General features: G+C 41.3%; 1 protein-coding gene across 1 annotated transcript in view; it reads right to left on the reverse strand.

Annotated features, from left to right (window-relative positions):
• Positions 1–12,523: 12,523 nt before the first annotated feature.
• Positions 12,524–27,961, reverse strand: part of onecut2 (one cut homeobox 2) — a 32,510-nt gene continuing 17,072 nt past the window's right edge. Inside the window, exon 2 of the mRNA XM_072497362.1 lies at positions 12,524–26,691. Within this exon, the coding sequence (XP_072353463.1) occupies positions 26,399–26,691 (293 nt within the window). The 3' untranslated portion in view covers positions 12,524–26,398. The remainder of the gene's footprint in view (positions 26,692–27,961) is intronic.

Consider the following 27,961-nt stretch of genomic DNA (forward strand, 5'->3'; position numbering starts at 1 on the left):
AAACAGAGAGTAGGGGAAAATGGATGAATCTCAAATTGGCATGTTTTGACTGGGTACCGCCTGGGCCCCAGCTATTAACAAACTATATCAATGATTTGGATGTAAGGACCAAATGTAACATTTCCAAGTTTGCTGATGACATAAAACTTAACTAGGGAGATATTGGGAAATGTTGATGTCCAAAGAGACCTGGTGTTCTTGTTCATGAGTCACTGGAAGCTAATGTGCAGCTGCAACAAACAATTAGGAAGGCTAATAGTATGTTAGCCTTTATGGCAAGACAATTTGAGTACAGGAACAAGAATGTCTTGCTGCAGCTGTAGTGAGCTTTGATAAGACCACACCTGGAGTATTGTGTACAGTTTTGTTCTCCTTACATAAGGAATAATATACTCTCCAGAGGGAGTTCACCAAAGGCTCACCTGGGGATGGCAGGATTATCCTATGAGGAAAGATTGAGGATACAGGGTTTGTATTTTCTAGAGTTTAAAAGAATGAGAGGTTATCTCATTGAAGTGTATAAAATTCTCAAAGAGAGCTCAACAGAGTAGATGCAGTAAGGATGTTTCCCATGGTTTGGGAGTCCAGAGCTAGGGGGCACAGTCTCAAAATAGGACTGCGGACTGAGGATAGGATGGTGAATCTTTGGTATTTTCTTCCCCAGAGGGCTATGGTGGCTCAGTCATGGTGTATGTTCAAATCAGAGGTCGATAGGTTTCTGGATAGGGATAGAGGAACAGTGCAGGAAGATGGCTTTGGAGGTAGAAGATCAGCCATGATCTAGTTAAATGGCAGCATGGGTGGCATGGTGGCATAGTGGTTAGCACTGCTGCCTCACAGAGCCAGGGACTCAGGTTTCATTCCGACCTTGGGTGATTGTCTGTGTGGAGTTTGCATATCCTCCCCGTGTGTGCGTGGGTTTCCTCCGTGTGCTCCGATTTCTTCCCACAGTCCAAAGATGTGCAGATTTGGTGGATTGGCCATGATAGATGTGTGGGGTTGTGGGGATGGCATGGGAGAGTGGGCCCAGGTTGAGTGCTCTTTTGGTGCATACTCGATGGGCCAAATGGCCTTCGGCACAACAGGAATTCTATGGCAGACCAGCTTCAAGGGGTCAAATGGCCTACTCATGTTCCTTTGGTCCTATGTTCCCTTAAGTTAGGCAGAACTTTATAGTTGGTCAGTGACTGGGGACAGAGGGTGTGACTACGAGTCAGGCAGGTATGGGAAATCAGCACATTTGTATTTGGGGTGGTGCAGTAATGTATCATTAAGTTCATCCCTTGGATGAGGGGGTAGTCCTATGAGGAGAGGATGAATAAATTGGTCTTCTATCTAGAGTTTGGAAGAACAAGAGGCGATCTCATTAAAACCTACAAAATTCTGAAGAGGCTTGATAGGCTGGGCACTGAGAGATTGCTTCCACTGGTTGAGGAATCTAAAACACAAGGCCACAGTCTCAGGATAAGGGGTTGATCAACCCGGACGGTTATGGAATCTCCTTCATTTAATACATTTAAGGCTGAGATAGACAGATTTTATTTCTCTCTGAGAAAATTAAGGGATTATGGTGAGTGGGAGGAAAATGGAGTTGAAGCCCAAGATCAGCCATGATTGAAATGAATGGTGGAGCAGGCTCAACTGGCCATGTGGTCTTCCTATGCTCCTATTTATTGTGTTCCTGTGTTCACAACGACTGCCTGGTGGTCAACTCACCCAATACTGCCATGGACAGATGCATCAGCAACAGGTATATCAGTGGGTATGAGGTTGAGTAGGTTCATTGCTGATTGATTGTTGTCTCTTGTTGGTTCACTCCTACCTGCCACAAGTCCAGTCTTACAGATATGCCCTTCAGGACATGACCGGCTCAGTCCATAGTGGTGTCACTGAGCTGCTTTTGGTGATGGACATTGATGTCCCCCCACCCAAGAGTACATCCTTTGACCTTGCTCCCCACAGTGCCTCATAGAAATGTTGTTCAGCATGGAGTATTGATTCATTAGTCATTTGGTAATACAGAACTTGAGTATTGCTGACAAAATAGACATTTTTGTTGAAGTTTTTCATCATGCACTCATTAGGACATTCACAAAAGTACAATGGAATGGCAATCAAAAAACTTATACTGTATGAGAGGAGAGTGCTGGATGGTTGGTAAGTGGACTCTGACTGGTAGAGGTGTTGTCATGGGGAATGCATCAGTTGATGATAACTAACAGTTAACTGTCAAGCATTGTTTTAAGTTTCTTTTTTTAAAACATTTTTATTCAAATAAATCATTTTCAGTATACAAACACACAAAATATTCAACCAGTTTCATACAAAATACAAAAATATTCCACACCACCAAACCCCTCCCACCCCATTCTGTTTAAAAAAAAATTGAGAACAATTTTCAGAATAGCATCTTTACAACCATATATGTACAACAGTTAACAATGTTTCAATACTTTTATCCAACCCCCCGAATCCCAAACTTGATTTTTTTCCAAGTACAAAAATTCCATCAGGTCACCGAGCCAAGCCACTGCACTGTGTGGGGTCGAAACAGGACTCACCTTCGGGCTATTAAGGAAGCAAAGGCAAGAACATCTGCCTCCGTCCCAGTAAGTTTGAGATCCCCAAAATAGCGACGAAAGACCATGGCTCGAAGTCAGCCCCAAGAATTCTCGACATGGTGCTGAAGAGAGAGACCACAAGCCCACAAGCCCAGAGCAGGACAAGAACATGTGCGTGTGATGCACTGGGTCCCGAGAGCATCGCTCGCAACTATTCTCTATGTCCGCAAAAAACCCACTCATTCGAGTCCTGGAGCACCTTTTGGAGTGCTGCGGAGCATGTCCCAGTCTCAGGTGGGCAATGCCGTGGCACTCCAGAGCATGTCCAGGTCGCTGAGGGATGTGTCCCAGTCCCAGGTGGACCTTTCTAAGACACTGCGGAGCATGACCAAGTCTCAGGTTGGTATTGCTGGGGCGCTCCAGAACACGTCACTCACCATCGACACCATGGTGCAGTGATTGGGGAGCCGCCAGGGCTGGCAGAGCCAGATGCCGCAGGGGCAGCCGGGGCTCAATAGAGCTGCCCTTCCATCCCGAGGTGACCCCCAGGACCATACGTGCACCGACCGGGAGGAGGAGACGCTGGGTGCCAACTCGGACCTACCCTAGGGAGTGACAACAGCGGCCACCAGCTTCCCCAAGTTCCCCCCAACAACGGCGCGTCTTGGAGTCAGTCCCTGGAACAGGGTGGAACGGTGAGGACTGTGCTGCCAGCAAGTGGGATGGGGACCTCCGGCCCCAGGATCCCGAGAGGATGCCCGCCAGGGGCATTGAAGGTCATGGGACGCTGTAAGCAGGCTGCCTCCACCTCGGATGTGCATCATGGGGACAGACCTAGCCGCAGTGGAAGGTGAAGGGGGTCGAGATCCAATGAGTGGGCACTGGGGGTGTGGGGCGGGGGCTGTTAGGATGGGGTGAGAGGGGAATGGGTTGGGGGGAAGGGTTAGGTGGGGTGGGGAACGGGGGGTGGCACCATCGGCGGCTTGGGGCCGTCTGGGACACATATGTACAGCATTAAAAAACGTTGCACCGAGAAATATGACGCCTCTGGCATTTTCTTCCGCAATGTAGGCCGATCCCTAATCCCCTGCTTTAGCCCCCCGGCATGGTGGTCGTGGATTTCTACACCCCCACCAAACACATCATATGCAGGTTGTGGGTGTGAGCGGGCATACAGTAGACAGACAGGATAGATTGAGGAGCACCAGGGCTCAGTTCTTAGTGGGTTATCATCACCACCCTGCCTTCAACAGTGATCCATTGACAGCACTGACAATGTCCCGTCACCCTGGGGTGATGTCACACAGACCCTGGGAGGGTGGATAAGCGGAGTGGGGATGGGTGAGAAGGGGGAACGGGGAGGGGGAGGGGAGGGAGGGAGGTCGGAAGGGGGTAGGGGGTAAGATGACAGTTGAAGCCACATCCTATGTGAAGCGGGTGAGGATGAGGGTCTCCCTGGCCCGCCGTGCTTGCCGGATCCTCGCCACTGGCGCCTGTCCCCCATCCTCCGGCTGGTCCTGCAAGTCCTCCCCGGGCACATCCAGTGCCTCCTCGTCCTCCTCCTCCTCGGTGGTCGCATGTTCCTCCCCTTCCACCTCTAGCATGTCACCCTGCTGCTGTGCAAGGTTGGGCAGGGCAAAGAGGAAAGAGAAGGCTCATGGCTGGGGCTGTTTAGCACACTGGGCTAAATCGCTGGCTTTGAAAGCAGACCAAGGCAGGCCAGCAGCATGGTTCAATTCCTGTAACAGCCTTCCAGAACTGGTGCCGGAATGTGGCGACTAGGGGCTTTTCACAGTAACTTCATTTGAAGCCTACTTATGACAATAAGTGATTTTCATTTCATTTCATTTCTTCTCCAAAGATATTTCCTTCAATTTGTATAAAATACAATTATTTCAATTCCAACACCTTAGCTTCTTCTGTAGTCTCGAAGTAATAGGGCAGGATTCTCCGTTAGCTGACGCTGAAATTGGAGAAAGCGGTTGGGTTGAGAATCAGTTCCAATCAGGGCCGATTTGATGCCAAATCGCAATTCCCCCACCTCGACAGCAGCATCACTGCGTTCTGGAGCGCATGTACAGTCGACACCGTTTGCATGTCATTAATGGGTCCGACCTGATATTCTCCGGGCTCTCCAAAATTCGCCGCCTCCGATAGGCCTAGTTCCCAGTGGCGCGGTTCACTTTTAAAAATCGTGAAACCGGCATGGCGGCTGCTGAGGGAGAGAGGGGGGCGGTTACGGAAAGTGTCCAACATCGCCGTAGTGTGCTGACAGTTATGCCACTGACTGGGGGGCTCCTGCTAAGGCCAGGGGGAGTAACGAGGGATGGCCAGAAGGTGGGCTGTGGATTGGGGTGGACAGGCACGGAACACCATTGCCGCAGCCAGCAAGGCAGCCATGCAGCTGCGCACACTGCTAACAGCGCACTGAGAACTTAGTGCCATGGGTCGTATATTTGTCCCCCCAGGACACCCCCCTGGGTGCCCTCTGGCCTCAGCTGACCCATCAGCTGTATGGGTGGACTCCAACACAACCAGGGCCATCTTGTTGGCTGAGGTGAGTGTGTGCGGGGATTGTAATGTATATGTGCGGCTGCAGCTTGTCAGCCTCCCGAGTGTCAATCGTGGACCCGGCGAATCCTGCACCATTTTTCATTGGAATCGATTGTGTTCCACGCGGCACCGGTGCTAGCCCCTTAATAGTAGCAGAATCGCTTCAGGTGTGGCGCCAGTTTTTCTGTTCTGAAAATCCACAAATTCTGCGTTGGCGTCAACACTTAGGGCTGGATTCTCCGATTTGGAGATTATGACCCTACATGGGCGTGGAAACGGTGGCGCTTTACGCCAGCAAAACTGGTGAAAACGGTCATCGATTCCCCATTTTTCTGAGGGCTAGCAGGACGGCAGCATAGAGCACCCAGCTCTAGCTGCCAATATGGCCTGGAGAATTGCCGGATCCGCAGCTGCGCATGCGCAAGGCTGCGGCCTGTAGCAGCCGCACCGTGCTTCATGGCGGATGCCACCCGCGGACCGGGCCCGCGAAATAGTCCCCTCCTTCGGCCGGTTTGCTCGCCCCAGACCGCCCCACCACAGTGCCCCCAGCCCCGAATATGTCCCCCCCCACCCAACTGTGGCGGCGCTGGACTGGGACCACAGCCGCCACGCTGAGTTCCTGACAAGTGAGACCACGCATGTCCTACGCCGATGGGAACTCGGCTGGTTGGGGGTGGAGCATCGGGGGGGAAGGATATGTGGCGCGGCGGACTCTGAGATTACGGCGCTTTTGGCGGGGGGGGGGGGGGGTGCATAGCATCGCGGAAGAGGCACCGCCCTCGGGAATTTGGATTCTCCAGTCCGTCGGCAAACGCGATTTTGGCGTCGGCGACTGGAGAATCCAGCCCTTAGTCTCAGAAACAGAGAATCCAATCCATGGTGTTCATTCTCATACGTCACCCGAAGACGTGTGGGGTAAATCATGCCAAACCAAACTTTCTTACGATACAGTGCAGCTTAACCTTATTAAAAGGTGCACAGCTTTGTCAAGAGCCGAACATACATCTTGATATATTCGCACCCCATGGCCCCCTTATCTGTTGTTCTGATGCTCCTTTGTCCAACTTTCCTTTTCCTGGATACTGTGGAACCCGACCACAAATGCCTGAGGTGGCTCCCCAGCATGAGGCTTTTGTCTCAGCGACATATGGGTTCAATCCAGCTCAGGAGGCGCTGCCATTACCTCCTCCCCCACCATCTTCCAGAGCACGTGTGCCATGAACTTCATTGGGTTTGGGCCCTCCAGCCCCCCCCCCCCCCCCCGGCAAACCGACCACCCTCAAATTCTGTCTTCTTGACCGATTTTCGCCTATCCTAGCCCTCAAACCCTTATTATCGGTCGGCACCTTCGCTATTTCCACTTCCAAACAAATGACCTGGTCACTCTGCCATGACAGAGTAACTTCTATCTCCTGCACGTCTGCACCCTATTTCTTCATCACCTTGTGCACCTTAGCCAGGGCTCCTCTGATCAAAGAAATTACCGCTTCAACCTCTTTCTCGTGATTACCAGTAACCTCACGCCACAGTTTCTGTGCAGCCAGAGCTTTGATGGTTAGGGAAGTGACCTCTGGCACTGAGATTGCCACTGCCACCATTCTGTTTCCTCCCGAGGTACACAACGCCTCCACCTTTGATGTTTCTTGCTTTTTTTGGTAATGCACGATCAATGACCACTAAAACGAGGTTGTAGTACAACTGAAGGCTTTAATAAGCTAGATGTTTCCCCCAGCAGCCCAAGTACAGAATGAGGGCTGCTGGGACGGCACGGGTTCTTATACCCCGCCTATCAGGGCGGAGCTATTATACACTCTAGCCAATAGCAAGCATACAGGTTCTACCAATGGTACTTCAGCCTCTCAGGTACCGTAATACCTATGATACCACATTTGGTTACCTGGATCAGCACTTATTTCGCATTATCATGCTATGGGATACCTAAAACAACAAATGTAAGAACTATCGGGATCAAATTCCATGCCAGTCGGGCGGGTAAAGCCAAAGGTACGATCTCCAATAGGAGCTCCCACACATGCAGCCGCTCTGCTACATGCCCACTAGAAGTCCTCATTATTTAAAATTGCAGCTGTGAAGCAACAGTGTTAACCACTGTGCGAAAGTGCCACTCCAATCAGCATGGCTTTGTGTGATTAGCCTGGCCCAGTTTGTTTGCATTTCCCATGTCCTATTACAAATTCCAGAAACTACAGATTTATCCCCACTGGAATCTTCTGCATCATTTATGATTCAGTTCTAACATAGGTTCATCATAGCCAGCACCTCCTAGCCCTGCAACTTGTACCACTGCACAGAATAAGAACAGCAAAGTCAATGAAACACCATCACCTCCAATGATAGATGATTTAGACATATAGCATTGTTCCAGGTCTAAATCCTGGAATACTAACACAACTGGAGTATGTATCATTGCCACAATGACTGCAGTAGATATTGCTCAGGACAACCAAGAATGGGCAATAAATGCAGTCTTACCAGGGTGTCTCAGAGCTTGAGAAAAAATATCTAAATAAAGTAGCATCACTATGGCATTCTTAATCAATATCTTGTTTTCTCCTATTTTTTAGGTAGAGTCATAGACTCATAGATGCTTACAGCATGGAAACAGGCCCTTCAGCCCAGCTTGTCCATGTCGCCCCAAGTAAATTCATGGATTTGCGAATTGTGGTATTTGCCCAAGCTTACTTATTTCAAAAGACATTTTTAAATTCAGAAGGATCCAACCTCCCCATACTGAAATTTCATGATGAGTATTTTTGTATTGTCTTCAACAAAAACAAATATCTGGTTGTGATCACATCGCTTGTTTGTTAAAGTTTGCTCCGCACAAATTAGCTGCCGGGCTGCCGTGTTTCCTACAACAGCGACTACACTCACTTCAAAAGTAAATCGGAGATGTTTGGTGGCTGCGAAAAGTACTATGCAAGTGTGAGTCTTTCTTTATGGTGTGAAAAATATACCCTGCCACAGCCAACAATTTTGTGTGTTTGGAATTTAGTTTATAACATGTTTGTGGGCAAATGGTGTTGGATCAATAAATATTGGACGGTATACATGAAAATCATCAGGTGAAATGGAAGTGTAAAAATGATTGAAATTCCCAGTGAAGTGTGAGTACTATCTTATTAACATTCTACAAAAGCTTTCACCAGTAAGTGAACATTAGAAACATTTGTGGTATTGTTTCTATGACCGTGATGCCACTGTCTTCAAAACAATCAAGCAGAGATACTGTGCATCTTTCATTGTTCAGCACTTTATATTTAACAGTTGGTAACTGTTTACATAAATGTCTAGACTCACGCCTGTACCTGAAGGATTCGCTTTGTGGTTGTTTCTCAAGAGGAAAGAGAAGGCTCATGGCAGGGGCTGTTTAGCACAGGGCTAAATCGCTGGCTTTGAAAGCAGACCAAGGTAGGTCAGCAGCACGGTTCAATTCCTGTAATTGAACCTCCCCGAACAGGCGCTGGAACGTGGCGACTAGGGGCTTTTCACAGTAACTTCATTTGAAGCCTACTTGTGACAATAAGCGATATTTATTTCATTTCACCCAAGGAGCTGTTAAAAACAAACTGGAAGAAGTTTTGTTTTAAATTGTTCACAGTAATTTGGCAATATTGGCAAGATCACATTTACTTCCTGTCACAAGATGACCTCAGGAAGTTGTTAATGCAGAAGAAAAGCCACAATGTGAAGCGGTGTAACGAGGCAGTTCCAAAAAGTGAATAAAGGTCCATGAGGGCAGGAGTGAACTGGATTGGGTGGGGGCAGAGGATTTTTGTTGAGTTGCAGTTTGATAGGGTAGAACCCAGGAGATCACTGCGTGGAGCATTGGCAAAGTCTTGAAGTAACAAAAGTGAAGCAGTGTTTCAGTAGCGGGAGTTTGAGGTCACGGTGGAGGTAGGCAATATTGTGGATGTAGCATTATGCACCAGAAAACCAGTTGGAGAAGAATAGAACTAGAGTCGACCTTTATACATTTTTATACTCATTTATTTGGATTTACACATTACAAGCAGACACCTCCTAACTCAACAACCACAGTTTCCCTCTGTGTCTATTTGTGAAGGCATAAGCAAATCCCCCAGCAAATAACCACCACCAGCATGTGATTAATATGCAATTAACAGATTCCCTTCTCTCTCTTTAAATACAAATTAGAGTTTACATGTACAACCAAATTTGGAAAACAAACTTAATCAAAAACCTCCATAATCTGTACAAAGCATTGCGAGATACCTCTCCTCTCGGACCATTTATTTTTGTAAAACAATCAGATAATTGATTACTTGCAACCACCCATTTAAGTTTAAAATTCCTTTCTCTCCAGCATTTATTTCAAGCCAGCAAGATCAGCCTATAACCTTTATTCACTTATGTTTTTAATCGAGCATACATTATGCCCAATGAACGATTACTCACATGACATTTGATGGGCATACTATCTTCAGCACTCCCTTCATACAGAATCTAACTTTTAAAAATTGACAAATGGAAGCTCATATCCACTGCCACATGAGCCTGTGTTTCAATCACCAAAGTACCGTTAAAAACCTTGAAAAAACTTTTTTTTAGCTTCCCAAGAACATTTCTCATTCTTACCCATATGAAACATGAATCCAGCTGTCCTAGAATATCCATCAGGAAGATTAGCATGTGCAGCATCGCAAAATACTACCTGTTTCATATGTTTTGGGCCACATAAGGATGGGAACTTAAGTATGCATTTCTTCTTTCTGTAAGTCAGAAACTAACATATTCATCCCAGGACTAAAACTTCTTTTGGCTATGTAATTTATTCAGATTCATCATTATATTCAAACTTTTCCTCAGAATCCTCTTCATCTGCATCTTCTCTTTGGGCTGTTCACCGCATAACGATAATTCGAGTTAATCACGAAATACCAAGTAACTGTTCTGTGGACATCGTTGGGATTCATTCACCTTATTCTGCTCCAATTTTGTCTTTTTCAATAATAGTCAATCTGATAAAGGTGCCATCATCCTTTTTCTGTCTGTCCTTGATCCTTTCTTTTTATTGATACTCGAGTCCAATGCCTGGCAATCATTGAGTTGACTATCCTGTGTTCAAATGTTCCATGAAGGCTGAAATAGATGCTTGTTTCCCAGGAATGTTGTCAAGGCAGCAGACATCTGACCAAGAGAATCTCATTCTCTAAGAACTGAATACCAGTTAGAATAACGTGTCTTTATATCCATACCTTAGCGCAATCCAGCAATTTGAATACCTGCACTGGTCGAGGTATCCCAAAATTAAATGTTGTCAATCTTTGATACAACGGCACTAAGATTTTAGTTTTATGTTTATTTTCTTGGTTTCTAACCTTGAACTTTAGGCAACCATTCTACAATGCCTTATTTTGGACTGGGAAGTAAAGGGTACAACTTGAGCCAATTTTTGCACATTAGAAAAAAGCATTTATCTGCCAAGCACAAGTGAATCCTGAGTGAATGTCCAACAATTGCATGCAATGAAATACAATTAATCTACAATTAACAATAGCAGCAGTTGGTCTTTGAAATGATTGGATTGGTGTTTGAAACTCAGTTCAGGATTAAACTGGACAATCCGATTGTAATTTATCTGGCTCAGCCTGAGTGAGCAGCTCTAAAGAGGAAAGGAGATGGGGAAGGTGCACAGAGATTGTGGTGGAACCCAAATCAGATGGACTTTGTTCTTCTAATATTCAATTGAGTAAATTTCTGGCTGATCAATGATTTGAGATCAGTTGGAATCTGACAAAACTGAGATGTTGTGGGACTGAGGGTACTGTTGGAGGCTTAAAGCTCAGTCTTTTTTTAATCATGCTTACAAAACCTGATGCCTTGCAGTATGAGCATTGCCTCTGAAAGCAGCATGCAAAGAAAGAACAACAGGGGTTGGAATCTTGAGGTACTCCAGAGGTGATCAGGGTAGGCTGGAGACAATGACAGAAATTATATACATTCCTATGGGATATGAGACATAGAAAAAAAAATCCAAAGGTGCTTCACAGAAGAATGATCAATAAAAAACTGACATCAAGCCAAAGATGGAGATATTGGGCGAGAAGGCTAAAAGCTTGCTTAAGCAGAAGCAAAACACTGCAAATGCTGAATATCCGAAACAATTTCCGAAAGGCCAATGACTTGAAATGTTAACTCTGTTTTTCTCTCCAGATGCTGCCTGGGCCACTGAGCAGAATCGCAGAAGGAGGTCACTCAACCCATCATGTCTGCACCAGCTCTCCATTTCCAGCATTTTCTGTTTTTACTTTAGATTTTAAGGATGGGTTTAAAGTAGGGGAGGTAGGAAAAGGGGCTAAAGGAGATAATTCTGTGGCATAGGGCCCAGATATCTGAACCAGTGGGCTTGCGGTAACGGGAGAAGCTCAAGAGGTTAAGGTGGTGAGGCAGAAACGAGTGTTGTCAGTGTACATGTGGAACCTAACCCTGTGGCAAATCATATGTTGGATACAATGGGACAGATAAGAATTAAATCAGATAGGGCAGCACGGTGGCGCAGTGGTTAGCATTGCAGCCTCACGGCGCCAAGGTCCCAGGTTCGATCCCGGCTCTGGGTCACTGTCCGTGTAGAGTTTGCACATTCTCCCCGTGTTTCATAGAATTTACAATGCAGAAGGAGGCCATTTGGCCCATCAAGTCTGCACCGGCTCTTAGGAAAGAGCACCCCACTTAAGCCCATCCCTACACCCGTAACCCCACCTAACCTTTTTGACAATGAGGCCAATTTATCATCGCCAATCCACCTAACCTGCACACCTTTGGACTGTGGGAGGAAACTGGAGCACCCGGTGGAAACCCACACACACACGGGGAGAACGTGCAGACTCCGCACAGACAGTGACCAAGCCGAGAATCGAACCTGGGTCCCTGGAGCTGTGAAGCAACTGTGCTAACCACTGTGCTACTGTGTTTGCATGGGTTTCGTCCCGACAACATAAAAGATGTGCAGGGTAGGTGGATTGGCCACGTTAAATTGCCCCTTAATTGAAAAAGATTAATTGGGTACTCTAAATTTAAAAAATAAGAATTAAATCAGATGAGAGGGATAAAGGCATCGGGATAGAAGATAATGGAGGGGTTTGGATTGAATGCTGTGAAGAGGTCATGGACAATGGCATGGATGCAGTTGCAGAGAATACCAATGGTGAAATTAACTTGGAGGATGAAAGAAAACCACATTAAAGGTATATGAAAACTTTTGGTAAAGTTGAGCTGGGCAACTGCGAACTCAAGGATGTCAAGGAGGACAGTGAAGTTAGATATCGAATGGTAATTGGAGAAGATACAAATATACTTGATGGTGGAACAATGAACAAGACAGTCAAACGACTGTCATTAACAAACTACTCCAATTCAGTCTGGAATGAATAAAAGCAGTTTATTGGACATTAATTGCAGAATTTACAGCACTACCATTTGATGATAGCGGGAATTTAAAACATAATTTAAAAAAAACATATTCCAGCGTGATGCAGACAAAACACCTATGCGCCTGATGGAGGGCATACGTTTAAACAGCAAGAAAACAGTGTACAAAAAAGCAACTGAAACTCGAAAGGACTGGGAACCTTGCAAAGGTTTTTAAAGTGCCCGGATACGTCAACATCAACGACAATAAAAGCTTAAACTATGCAATAGTTGAAACACGTAACACTGATACAGCAGGTTGTAACTCGCGTTTTACACAGCTACGGATATTGCACGGCGTCAGGCGCAAACATTAAGCTTAATAAATAATAAAAACATGATAAGAAGAATCTAACTAACAATGAACATTGTGTGTTTTTCTAATACAATTAAAGGAGTATGTGAGTTTACGCAAAAAATTGTAACCCTAATCACGCAACTGGAGGAAAGAAAACCTACTGTCAAAATTTGCTCTGACTCCACTTTTTTCAAATACTGACAGGTGGCACACAGTAAAATTTAGCACAAATTTTTAATTAAAGTCCTTTTCCCTTGCATAGTCTTCAAAAACATGCTTTGAATGGTGTTTGTGATCCTGTGCACAAATGCTTTCACAATGATTAAACCATAAAATTCAGCTAAAACTTATTTAAATACTAAAAGGTGAACAGCTCAAAGTTAGTCTGAACTGAGGATATCTGTGAGGTGGCTGCTGTTGTGACAGTGATGAAATGATGTTTTGGTGGTAGTGTAGATACAAGTTTGATGTTGTTCCCAGCTTTAGAATTGAATGATATTGGGGAAGGGTTGCTTGGATCACCAGCTCCAGTAATTTCCTTATTAAGTTCCTTTCACATCATTTAAGTGGTGGTTAAATGTAGGGACAGATAATGTGGCCCGATGTTATGTTCGACCATTGGTATTATTTGCCCATCCTCTGGGTGCATCTCTCACAATGTGCTGGGAAGCTTCAAGGCCACATTATCGGTCTCAGCTGGTGAGGAGCTATCAGTCGTGCGCTGGTATGAGGAGGAGAGTGGCACTTGGAGCCTGGGTGCACCAGTACCAGAGAACCAGGTTTGCCAAGAGGTTAAATAAAGGTAGAAATATCCATTATTTCACAAAAAGCTTAACAACGGCTCACTTTTAACACCCATTCTAAACAGGGGGCTTTGGCAAAAGGGCAGCTGCCTAATTAACCTAGAGATTAGGAGTCTTATGAGCCTAACACACAGCTCCCAGTTATCTCTGCACCTCTAAACTACTTTAGGACATGCTGGGACTTTGGTGCTTTTTAGGCCTCAGGCATCCATCCGCCTTCAACTTTTTCAGGATTGGACCCAAGTGCATCAAGATAACAGGCAGCTGCCATCACGTTATCAACCACACTGCACAGATTTATGCTCACCAAACCCCACTACTCCTCGCCTGCTGCTCAGTGTTGCATTGCGTTCATACAGGGTATGTACCCCGGTAGACCATTTAGGACAGAGATGAGGAGAAATGTCTTCACCCAGAGAATGGTCGGCCTGTGGAATTCATTACCACAGGAGGTAGTTGAGGCCAAAACAGTATGTTTTCAAGAACAGTTAGATTTAGCTCTTAGGGAGAAGGAGATCAAAGGATATGGGGTGAAAGCGGGATTAGGCTATTGAGTTAGATGATCAGCTATGATCATAATGAATGGCGGAGTGGGCTCGAAGGGCTGAATGGCCTCCACCTGCTCGTATTTTCTATGTTTCTATACACAGAACTATACTTTAAAAAAATAAATTTAGAGTACCCAATTATTTTTTTTTTCAATTAAGGGGCAATTTACTGTGGCCAATCCACCTAACCTGCGCATTGGGGTTGTGGGGGTGAAACACATGCAGACATGGGGAGAATGTGCAAACTCCACATGGACAGTGACCCAGGGCCGGGATTCGAACCCGGCTCCTCAATGTCGCAGTCCCAGTGCCAACCACTGCTCCACATGCCGCCCCTTCACAGAACTATACTTAACAGCATCTAAATGCCAGTAACATTTTTAATTCAGGCAACTGGGGAGAGGAACAGTTGCAACTTTGATAGCATTAAACAAAAAAAAGATTAAAAGGTATTTCCTACTTCATCATGTCTTTCAATAATCCAAAACATGTTAAATACACTGCAGCGGACCCAAAGCTGAAACTACAGCAGATGGGCCTCCTTGGGATCGTCTCACACTGCTTATGTCATCATGATTCACACAGATATCATTGCAGAATAGAATTCTGGACATATAGTCAATGTATCCCACACATAGTGAGGAAGGTGGTCGTGGGGGTTCGACATAAGTAGCATAGTGATATAATAATGTAATCATAGAATGGTAACAGCACAGTAGGTGGGGCATTTAGTCCATCATCTCCATGCCAGCCCATTACAGAAGCAATTCATCTAAGTGCCATTCTCCTGCATTTCCCTTAGAGCCTGCAGATTTTTCCCTTTTCAGAATATGATCAAATGTGGTAAAACAAAGTGTAAATGAATTTTAAACCCCCAAAATTGGAACACCAACAAATACATAAAGAATGTATCTAAAGAGTATTCCAGGCTCTTAGAGACTTTAACCTGGAGACTTTTGAAATTTCAATGCTCAATTGTGTCTGTTTTATTATTATTTTTAAGATGTGGCGATCCTGGCGTGGACTGGGGTGGGCACAGTAAGAAGTCTTACAAGACCAGGTTGAAGTCAAACATGTTTGTTTGGAATAACTAGCTTTCGGAGAATGGCTCCTTCATCAGGTGAGTGATTGACTCACCTGCTGAAGGAGCCATGCTCCGAAAACTAGTGATTCCAAACAAACATGTTGGACTTTAACCTGGTGTTGTAAGACGTCTTACTGTTATTTTTAATTCAAGGAGAGAAATTGATTTTGCAAAAGTAATTTGAAATATGGCTGAGCCTATACTCATTAGGACCCTCCACCTTTTCCTTTACTTCTTGGTTTAAATGGACGCTGAGACCACAGGCACTGTGTACCAGCATATAATACAATGTTCAAAGTCACTCAGTCCATTCCCCACCCCACTGGTAGTCAGATGTACTCCGCATTCAAAGGAATGTTGTCTCAGTCACTAACTGATCCAAATCTGTGGCAGGAATTTAGAAGAAGGTGTGGTACTCCCTCCTTGTAGTTTTTTAAAATGAACAATGCATCCCTTACCTTGTACAAAGCAACACTGATTTAGGAAGTCCGCTCTCCCCCTGCAGACCCAACAACTGTGCTGAGGATATTGATTAAAAGAGTGGAACGCATTCTGGAGCAGTTCCAATCACTTAGATGGAATAAGGGATTTTGAAGTAGCTTGGATGTTGATCTGGAGAAGCCCAAGAGGAACTAATGTTTCCCAGCTAGGACATCTCAGGATTGACAAACTTGCCAACCCAAGGATTGACTTTCGTATAAGTGAACAAAATCATTTTGGGATGAATACAAAGCTTACAGCAGCTTTGGATGCAAGTGGACATCTGAAATTACTGGAGGAAAAATAATTAAATAAATCAAGATTAGGTTAGACAACAAGGCAAGGAATCGTTAGCTTCATTTATTTTAGTTGCCTTCATTTAAATTACTTGAATTAAAACGGCCTTTTCTGTTCTATCCTTTTTGATGTTCGAAGAGTCTGCATAGTTGGACCAGAATATATATTTCCTGTTAACTAATTTTTCCATGTAGTCTGGAGATCTGTTAATAGTGTGTATGGTCACAAGGGTTCCACAAGAAGTTAATGGATGAGAGAAAGGCAAGCAACAGTGGCTAAGTGTTTTGATTTGGTGATAACCGCTGTAAGTGAATGCTTTTCAGGAAATGAAAACAATATTTTCAACGTACCATTAACTAAGTAATTGAAAGAAAGAAAGGTGTATTTATGTTATAAAGAGAAATCCAGGAAGGGATGAGATTTATCCTGACTTATTCTTGTAAAGAAAAATCAAATACCAACGATGGGCTTCTTGAAAAAAGCTATACCAATCAAAGGTTAGCCCACACACTTGAAAAACTCAACTTTCCTAATTTTTACAAATTTAGCACATTTTGATTTCATGGGGAATTGGTTTTACTACAGTAATTGGGTTGAAGTGGTGCAACTCTGCAACACTGAATTATGTCATCGGCTCCACACCTCTCTCAAATGAAGTAGGAGGAAGCAGATCTCTGCAAATACATACTTAAAGATAGACTGTCAAAAGAGCATGTCTTGTTGATAAGTTAAAAATATAATTTTTTTAAAAGGCTTTAAGTTGGTTGCAGTTAGATTTGAAATGGAATTAATTTAGAATTAAATTATCAAATCAAGTCTGAACAAAATGCACACGGGAAACTGTTATTGCTTGCGATACTGAAATATATTTTCTGTGAGGTAACCAAATTCAGTAAGAATAATGCAGTCTTGGTTATAGTGAACCTAATTTCAAACAATGGTAAAATTGTTTTAAAACCTAGTATCCATAATTGACAGACAAAAGCATTCCCTAGTCATTTTAATATTCATTATGTCTGAGTAGAACATTCACCAAAATGATGCATAATTATTACCTCATTGTTGAAGGTTTGCATGGACTGGAAATTAACAAATGTATCTTCATACATATAACTACAGTCAATGTTTTGCTAGTTTAAAAGGTTGTATCACATAGGTATTGCTGACAATATCTTTAAAACAATTCTCAATATTTATTTTTAAAAATTATGTTTTAAATTTCTAGCGAACTCAGTTTTCATGTGTTTGAAGAGGACTTATTCTTGCTCCGTTTCAGCTTTTGATGTTTCACAAATAGAGATGAACAATAATCATGTTAGATCACTTTTATTGGTTAAGTCATCGTGTTGACCATGAAAGACAACTTTGAAGGTTATAACTGTTCGATCCATATTATGAGCATTCAACTTGCCCAATCACTAATGGATGATGATTTAACATGCTTCCCTCTCATTTTCCTCTCCAATACTTCAATGGATATGTTAACCCATTTATTTAAACATGTTAACGCCTCTGTTAAAATAATACTGAGTAGAGTATATGAGTGTATGAAGCTTTCCTCTGATAATATAACCTATTCTACTCACCAATATCATTAGAATCTTCAATACCTTGAAAAGATCTCCAGTTTCTGTTGCCCTTCCTGAAAACTGAGGTTATCTAATCTAAGGCATCAATTCCCCTTCACTGCATCCTCTCCAATGGTATGTGAAGTTGTACAAACTATTCCAGGTGATATTTGTTGCATTCTTTATACAAATATGTTATCACCTCCAAGGGCATAATCCTTCTGACTATATAACATAAAGTCATGTTTCCTTTCTTTACTGTTGCCACAAACTATGCCTGTTTTTTTGAGGTCACTAACTGCAAGTAGCCCCAGATCATCCTCATGCATTGTGCAGAATAATACTATTTGGCTCATAATCCTACTACACCTTGCTTCCCTTCTTCAATATCATCATTTTGCAGTTATACACATTAAACAACACCAGCTATTTGTCAGGTCAATTTCTTAATAAATCCAAACCCTTCGTTATTTTTCACTTTTATTTACAACCCTACTCGGGTATTATCAGGAAACTATGTTTTTTAGACTAACTGTCCCCTCCCTTTTGTTTTGCTTTAACCTGAGTTGTTTTAGATTTTTTGTGATCTTCCAATCAGAGCTAAGTATCTTATGGAAACTTCTGTTTTAAGAAAAGATAAGCATCCACAAGGAAATCAGATTAATTGCAGGGAAGGTTTTCTTTATTCACTATTTGCAGTGATAAATGTTTTACTCACACATTTATGATTTTGATACAACTGATAATCACTGGAAATCATCACTGATGACTCAGCTTGGAGGTGGAGGGAAAACCTTGAGTGTGGTTTCTAGCCAAAATTTGCCCCAACTTTTCCCCACCATTTCCTCTCCACTCCTGAAGGCTATCTTCCTGAAAAAAAAAATCAATAGCTTCTAGCCTCTCCCTGGCACCTAACACATAAATAAAGTTAGCAGTTAGTGCCGGTATGCTACAAGACCATGGGGATTCATCGCAACCAAACATGATCCGGCCTTCAATCTCTCAGCTAGCACAGTTACTAGGTTAATTGTAGGAAACTGGCTGATGTGGTTCTCATTTTGGCACTCTTGATTGCCTACCTCAGTTGAAATCAGCTAATTTAACAAGGATTAGAGATTGGGATCTTACTGGCCAGTATTGTTTAGTGCTAGATTTATCCATTGATTCACCAGGAGAAAATCAGGATGATGCTTAATCCTCTGTTCAGAAAATACAGTTCTGTTAATTTAAGTCGGCCAGCTTTATTTAGTATGATAATTTGGCATCCAAGTGCATATGGCACCAAAACATAACAACTGAAATTCAATAGTCACCTCGTGAATTGGCCAACTTGTTTTAATTTTCTGTTGCATTCCAAAATGGCACTTATAAAATTGCCAAAGCAAGTTTTGCTTTATTTCATTCCACTGATCATGGTGCAGTGTATCATGAGAATCATGCTCTTTATCCCACATTGTTGTTTCCCTGGAGAAACAATATTCCAGGGTACTCAGCTAAGCATCAGGCTATCCCCTTTTGATCAGCCCCTCAATCTATCCCACAGCAGTTTTCATGACATTATCAACAGGGAGGAACTGAGGTCTAAAATTGAAATAGGAACCGTGACGGACGAACAACAGGAAACAGTAGCAAAGGAAAGTTATGAAGGAAATGTGGAAATGGCATTGGCACATCTGCAGGAAGAAGCAGTCATTGCAAATCACTACCAAAGGATACTCTCCTTCTCATCAGGTAGGGTATCAGAGGCTCATTCTAGGAGTCTGCCTCATCATCGAGATTCATTCATGAATAATGCCATTTGGACATTTTGGAGGGTAAAGGTGCCAAAGCATGAGACAGCACTGTTAGTGGAAAGAAGGAAACTGCAAAAAGAATGAAGGGATGTACATGTGTCTTCAATGGCAAGAATGGATAAATAAGTTCAATATTGAGCTTGTTAGAGATCGAGGCACAGAAAAGCATACCGAGAGCAGGGACACAATGGGCATAATTTTTACCTATTCCAGCAGGGGGGAAATATACAGGGTTGAGTGGAACGTCAGTGGCACACCCCAGCCATATTATTCTTCATTAATTGCAATGATGAGTAAATCAGGCTGTGTGAAGCTACTGTTATACCTGATGCCACCAGTTACTGAACAGGCAGGCGAGATTACGGTTGTCCCCAATGTATTTTCAAAAGAGATTGAAAAGTGGCCATCACAGCAACCTTTGAAAATGTTGAATCAGTCATTCTTGCAAATGTTAGAGCTGTAGAATACTGGCAATCTCAACAACTGTCACATATTTTTTACTGAAGCCCGATAGAATTGGATTTAAGCCAAATGCAAAAAAACTAATCCTGGCATGCATTAGTCAATAATGATTAACTCCCTTTCACTCAGTATTGATTAATGCACCAACAACCTTTGCATCAACTCACATCTCTTATGTTCATTATTTCTTTAAAATCATAAGGAAAAAACCTTTTGATTTAAAAGCATTTAGAGATTTGAAACAGCAGCCTTGTCCCAAATTAAATTTGAAAAGAAAAAAGATCAGAAATGCATTTTTTACACACTGAGTCATTCTTTTGTCCTATGGAAGAACACAAACACATTTCTGGAAGAGAAAACAAAAGCATACAAATGAACAAGCCATCTGTTGACTGTCTCTCCTCTGGTCCAAACTTATGTACCCCATCCTCATCTTTGGCAAATAAATAACAAAAACAAATCACCCTCTCCTGATCAGATTGACCAAGAGTTCTAGCTATAAACATCCACACATCAGAAATTCTACCATATAACTTAATTAATTCTGTTTGGGTATTTTCATGATCTGGAAAATGCATTCTCTCACTATAATAATGTCCAACTTTTGAAAGCCATTGTAAGTGGCTGCAGTGTGATTTGAAGGACCCTATTAGTTTTGTGCAACATTTGACTTTTTGTTTATGGTAAGTCTTATTTTTGACTTTAAAAAAAAATTGACACATCAACCCATCCCAATCGCTGTGCGCCAACTTTTCCAGTGTAATCAATTCAACTGCGTTTGCTTGCACAGTTCAATATAGACACAACTGTTCCACAGTGTCTAACAAATAACAGGCTCTCATGCATAAATAAAATCTACTTTAAACAAAGAAAAAAAAAATCTATTTTCTTAAATTAAAAAATATTACTCTCAATAATCACAATGCATCACCTTTGCTAAATTTATACAGCCTCATGCATAAAATTATAGCACTGGCAGTTGCTAATTTTAACACTACATTTTTAACACATAACAATTAGTCAATAAGTCTATGTAGGACAATGTGGAAATAAACGCATTTTAAACACATACATACACGCACAAAGGAAAAAAAACGGATTGTTTCTTTAGAATATGAAAACTGTAAACTTTGGGCTCGTTCGGCAACTTTCCCAAATTCCATGAAACATTTACAATCCTTCCATAAGCGCACCTGTCACCTATTACAAAAATCACAACTTAAAACGTATAAAGCTTTTTTTTTATATCATAGTCACAGTTACCAAAAAACGAGTGAATAATTTATTACATATGCTATAATAACATCACCCTAGACACTATTATCTATGAGGTATATCTGAGAAAATTCGATAAGGAATGCACGGTCTGCGCTGCCAACCTACTCAGTCAATTCTTTTTTAAAGCTTTGGTATCTTAAAGAGAAAGAGAAGATAGAGATTGAGATAGAGAGAAAACTTTGGTATCTTTGTATAGTTCTTTGCATGGTTGCATTGCAAAGCACCACAGTATAGCGACTCACCAGCAATAAAAAATTGGTGGCCTTTTCGAAGCTGAGGTAATCACAGGAATAAAAAAATGCACAGAGGTCTAGAAACTGGAAAGAAACACCGCTTTGGTTCAAGCAAGGCACTTGTCCCGTGGTTTATCACACTTTGCAACTAAAGCGTGCATCTAGATTTTTGTTTTTCTTTTGAAAACAGATATTTTGGTCATGGTGGTGACTGATTCAGGATGTGTATTTGTTAATTTTTTTCTGTGTGTTCATAAATCCAACATGATGTGGCATGTTACAGCTAGCAAAGACCTAAAGCATCAGACAATCTAGGCACTGGTTTGGTTTGATATTATCTTGGTACGTACAATATAAATTCAATTGAATGCAAATTAATCTTTCCAGCATAGGAGGACTTTTTTCTCCTCTAAATATCAATAAAAATGTAATGACTTTGGTAACATTACATAGCAGAGTTCTCATCCCACTCCCCATACCCAGTGCTGCAAAAGCAATCTGATTAACTAAAGTTTGCAAGAGTACATTTTTTGCAAGTAGATTGAAAGAAACGTAATACCCTAAAAAACTCTTGTGTCTTTTTTTATGAAGTAAATTTGAATGACCTATTAGTACAATTATAATTCTTGATTAATTATATAAGTAGAGGGACAATAGTGCTACTTAAAACAGCAAGCAAAGTTGTTTTAATTCACCCAACGTTTCTCTATGGATCATAAAGAACTGCTGGAAGATTCACTCTGTGCAGTGTATTAGGTTCAGTGTACATGACTTTTTAATTTTGGTTTTTTTTTTTTTAATACTGCTGAAATGTGGGATTACATGTTAATAATAAATCCTGAAAAGGACATTGGGCATGATCAGAATAAGAATATAGATAGTACTGGATGAATAAACAGAATCTTGAGTGACATCATAGCAGCTGAATTTGCAACATTTTACCTTGCTACTATATGAGAATAATTACAGGCCCTAGTTTGAGTTAAGAATTATTATCTTTATATGTATCCTGGGTTTGTTTTATTGGATTGGATTGGATTTGTTTATTGTTTATTTAGAAGATTTAACTCATGTTGGTTTCAAAAGTACAGAATGCGGTAAAACAGCATTTCCCTAGAGTGAAATATAAATGGTTTTACATAAATTCCAATCAAAACTGCTGCGTAATTTGCATCTATATTTACAATAAATACAATGCAGCAAAGTGCTGATGACATTAGCTTTTTTTTGAAAAAATATTGACCGTAAGTACAGACCGTAAGAATTACTGTTCACTGATACACTGAATGGACATCGTACATTTGGTCTCTTGATGATGGATCCTAATGAGGAAATGATCTTTTTACAGCACAGAAAAAACACACATTTAGAATGAGTGCAAACCACCATTTAGATCTTTGGGGTATCTGAGTTGCAGCTGTATTTAAGAGACACTCTATACATGAGCAGGAGCAGAACGCAGACCGTGCAGAGAAAGAAATCTTTGGTATCTTTGGTATCATCGACACGATTAAAATTACAAATGGAAAAATTCAGTGAGGTAGCCTCTTTGGTTCTCACTAGAAATAGAAAGAGCTTTTACACATAGTTCATACCTGGAAGCAGCGAGTTCAGGGTTTTTTCTGTCTCTTGTCACTAATGCTAAAGACTTCTCCACAATCGAAAGAAGTTATCTAAAGCCATTTGGACACAGCGCTAAACAATGGTGGAAAGATCATTAAAGTATTTTCTGTTGTATATTCACGTTCCCATCAGTACATGCTGTATTGTTCCATCTAAAATCATTGCTCATCCATGTTATTAATAATAAGACTGAAGGGATATCTTTCAGTGCTTATAGTGGGATAATTCTTTGGCATTGAAAATTGAGAATAAAAGTTGCAGTGCTTAAAGGCGCTAACATCTAAAAAGAACAATAATTAAAACATGTTGGGATATTGGCTCAGGTAGTTTTTGCACAAAATTATACTGTTCAACTATAGCAGGATGTCTATTAATAGAATTTTGAAAACCTAAATCGCCAAACCTTTTCTATGAATTTTACAGGATATAGATTTGGAGTTGGATTAGGTATATATCAATGAATGTGCAATTTTATTCCCAGTGGTAATTTGTAGTTTTTTTCTATAAAAATACAAAAACTAAATCAACGTTAAAGGAATTAACCTCTGCTACTTCATTAAAAAAAAGCAGACAATATAATTAAAGGCCACCTGAAGCACTGCATCTTTCATTTTTAATACGTTTATAGAATTTGAAAATAAGACAAAAATCACCATTTAAATATATAGTTCACAATAAATACCAAAATAATACTAATAATAATAAAGCTGATGTAGCTTTTTGATTTCTAAACTGCAGTCAAAAGCACTTTAAAGATTACTAACTTGTTTAGAAATCAACTTTTGTTAATTAAATCACTGACACGGCCTGTGGGTATTGTGACCAGCAATGAAAACATCACTGTCAACTGTCTGAACTTGTTACCACAATACGGCTTTTTTTTCTCATAGCTGAGTTGGTACAAAACAATAATAGCCACACAGGAAAAGTACTGTCATTCTCTCTGTGGGGTCAACCTTCAGTCTGCTGGTCCGATCGGTTTGGTTTCTTTGGATATAGCTTTGTTTAAGGATAAAAGCTTCCACATGCCTGGATAAAGCTATTGGACTACAGTATACAAATACTGCGCTGTCTTCTTGTTGTAAAATTTTCGTAGACTCCTGATATTCTTCAAAGTTGAACTCATCTTGGACGTGTGCATGGACTCCATGCACAAGACGCTGAGCTAAATGTCTATCAATGCATGAGAAACTTATGGGATATTTAGGTTAAAGTATAATTGATGTATTAGCTATTGTAATAATCTACTAAATTCACCAATAAACATAACCAGGGGGTTATTTTGTGCTTAAGATGAAGAGTGAACATTTTAAAATCTAAGGAACAATTGAATCTGAATCATTAAAATAAATAATTATCATGTAAACATTTCAAAATAAAAAGTTTATACATATTAAACTAGATAAACAACACAAGTCAAATAATTTGGAATATATTAATATTGTTTGAAATGCATTAATTTACAAAAGGTTAAATCATCAAAATTTCAAATTAAAACCTATATTTCATTTAAATTATCCAAACTGATACTTGAGTAGAACCATTGGCTATGTTGAATACTTGCTAAGTATATATGGCTGAGATCAGATGCTACGGTAGGTTTAGTGACTAATGTAATGCAACATTCATTTTTTAAAAACCCTCCCATATTTAGTTACCTTTACTGAGATATGGGAGTGGGTTACTATCTTTGGTAGAGATGTTTAATCTTCACCCTAACATCTTGTGCTTGGAGCCACTTGGATCCATTGCTTGGTATCCTGTTCCATTGGAATCGCTAATGGGAGGAAATTGTGAAACCGAGTGGGTATTTCCCTCTCTCAATAAGACGAACATTGAAAGACAGGCCAATTGTGCGAACAGCACTCAACTGTAATGCATAAAAACTACAAACAGATCCATGTCTCTGTGAAGCTGACTTTGGTTGAAGCGGAAGAGGTTTTCTGTTGTTCTGTACAACGTTTCTGAAAAACTGCATAGGCACACGTTAAAGACAATATTCAACTTTAAGAGGCGGCGAGTGTCGTCAAATGAAGCAGCAATGATCTGTGGCATTGCTCCCTTGTTGTTGCTATTTTTCTTGTTAACCCTTTCATAACTCTGCTTCCCAAAACGACTAAGACAACCATTGAAACACAGTGCGTACGTTGTTTCCTGACGTGCTTCTTTTGTTTAAAAGTTTGTTGCAGAACAATTAGGTGCAGAAAAAAGTTTCTTTGGTTTCGATTTAATAATAAATAGAAAAAAAAAGTATCAAGTGTCTTCACGAGAGTCTTTAAAGCCTTTGGCTTGCTTTGAACACATCAATGGTGTTCTTAGAGCGCCCGTTCAGTGGTGAATGTGCACATGTTGGAAGAAGGGGTGATGATGTTGAGTTTCGGGAAAAATAAAGCGATTTAATCTTTGTGCTTCTGCACTCACCATGGGCAGCCCCTTTACACATGGGCTACTCAGTGCGATTGCAGTAGTAAACCAGTGTTGGCCAAAAATAGAATATAAGTATAGAATCAAATGGATGCATAGTAATCTACAGCTATTAAGACAAACAATATTTACTCTTCCTGCAGCAAACCGCTGCCTTCTCAAATTAATGGCCCTGATATCTTCTGAAAACAAAATGAGGCAGAACACATGATTGGGCATTAAAATCTCGGGAATTTGATGAATAGAAGGAATGTGCTTGAAGGTTGTGCTTGTATTCCCACCACTAACAGCTCCACCCAACGGGTGAACGTAGCAATGAGTGCACGTTTACCAGCATCATTCAAGATTTACGTGGTGTTTTGTGAATAACGGACTGAAAGTCTCTGAAAATGACTCTGATCTTTTGTGCTTGCACACTTACCACTAACAGCCCATTCGTAAACAGTCTGGTTAGTGATGAGATAGCATGATTGTACAAATGTTCTCCAATAATTCTATTGGGACGTCTTATTAGAATAAAATGTCAAAATAGGCGGGCAATTACTTTCAGTGCCTGTACCAGTTTTACTGCATCAAAAATCACTGTGCAACATTGCCAGAAACTGATAACTCACCAACTCACAACCCAATGATTGTTTCATCCCAGTTAAAACCCTTCAGGCAAAGCACTAGACATATTATTGCTCAGCAACATAGCTCGTTGTGCTGTGTCTGATGACCTCTGAAAATCACCAAATAAACAGCTTTGTCAGTTGAAAGCAAGGACTCAAATGATTTAAGGGGAAATCTTAAGACAGACACATTGAAATATGTGTGCCGTCCCTTTTTTAAAAAAATGTGTTGATCAAGATTGTGCTTATGCACTCACCACTGAGCAGCCTCTTCAAAAAGCAAAAAAAAAAAGAGTTGAGTTGTGCCCTGTTCAGGTGCACTTTCCTCAATCATGCTTTGGTACAAGTGCTTGAGGTCGACGATGAAGCCCCTGGGCTCGACATGGCTTCGTCCTGCCATTTGTCCAAGCTTCGCCTCCGGGCGTTCATAAAGAAATTACTGACGGTGGTTAACTCCAGACCGAGCTGTTGTGAGATCGTCAGCTGCATCTCCTTGGAAGGGCGTTTATTTTCCTTGAAAATGGCAAAAAGAGTTCGGCGTTGGAGGTCAGTGAAAACTAGCCGTGGCTTCTTTGGTGTATTGCTCTTCTCTTTGTTCTGTTCTTGTTCTTTGCGTTTACACGCTGGGATAAAAAAAAAGAAAAAAGAATAATATTGAGAATTTATAGAAATGGACTGACCCTCGTTTGTTTGTCCGATCATGAATCGTCCATAAAATATCACATTGACTTATCTGAGGTTTAGAATTAATCAATGGGTTTTGGGAGGTGGGGTAGGGTGGAGGTGAAAATCAAGTGATGGCAATAAATGTGGAAATTATAAAGGTATTTATTTTGTCGACCAGTGTTCTAACCATTTGATTACAAAACATGGTTACACTAAGGTAAAAACTAAGCATGCAAATAATGTGTGCAATAGTTACTACACAATCAGTCCTTGTGTGTTTCATTTTAGTCATTTATTTATTTACTTCTCCTTTCCTTTTTAAAAGTTCTCAGTCATGCTTGAGGGAATGTTTAAGGATGTTGACTGCCCTCTGATATCCTGACCATTATTAATATGTAAGATTTAACACTGGCAGACTTTTCAATGAATTGTTTACCAAGGTTCAACCCTCTTTTCCCCTGTTGTGCATCATGTGCATCAGGAGTCACAAGATAGCTACCGTAAGTAGGAAATGTAGCTAGCTCTAACCCCACCCCCTACTCACACATGATTAGTTCTGGTGAGATCCACTTATTGGTCCTGATTTTGCAGTCAGCTGTGGAGCTTCAGTGCTCACTGCTGCTCACAAAGATTTAGCGGTCTCTGTGAATTTCCCCTTTCCTGACATTAGTTTGAATTTGGGGCCAGGTCAAAGGGATTTCCAGGCAGCCAGCCAGTGATGTTATCCTATTAAGGATGCGCACCCTATTAAGAAACTGTCAGGCCTATAATGATATCCTGTGTTGCACCCCCCTCTTATTATTTCCCTCCATTTATATTAAGCATGAAAGCATTCTCACAGACAGCAAACAAGACAGGTGGACTGATTATTTTTAATTTTTTGTATAATTTTACATATTTTAAAATAAAGATTGGGATTTGCACTTGGCATGGAGGTGGAAGCTAAATTATTGTAAACAAACTTTAGAAAATATTTGTATTTGTTTTATCACAATGGCAAAATGTGATGTATCACAAATGTAAAGTTAACTTTTCGGGGCCAGTGAGGTTGTAATTATGGACTTGACATACTGTTAAAAACAGTTAAACACATTCAATAAGGTGTCATTTTTACACTGTTTAAAAGTGGAAGTTTTCATCAGCTCAATGGTGTCCAGTTGATTGCAATTTGCGGTCACTTCAACAGCGCACCCTATTAAGAAACTGTCAGGCCTATAATAATAATGA

The sequence above is a fragment of the Scyliorhinus torazame genome, chromosome 3, assembly GCF_047496885.1.
Source record: "Scyliorhinus torazame isolate Kashiwa2021f chromosome 3, sScyTor2.1, whole genome shotgun sequence".
NCBI classification, from domain to species: Eukaryota; Metazoa; Chordata; class Chondrichthyes; order Carcharhiniformes; family Scyliorhinidae; genus Scyliorhinus; species Scyliorhinus torazame.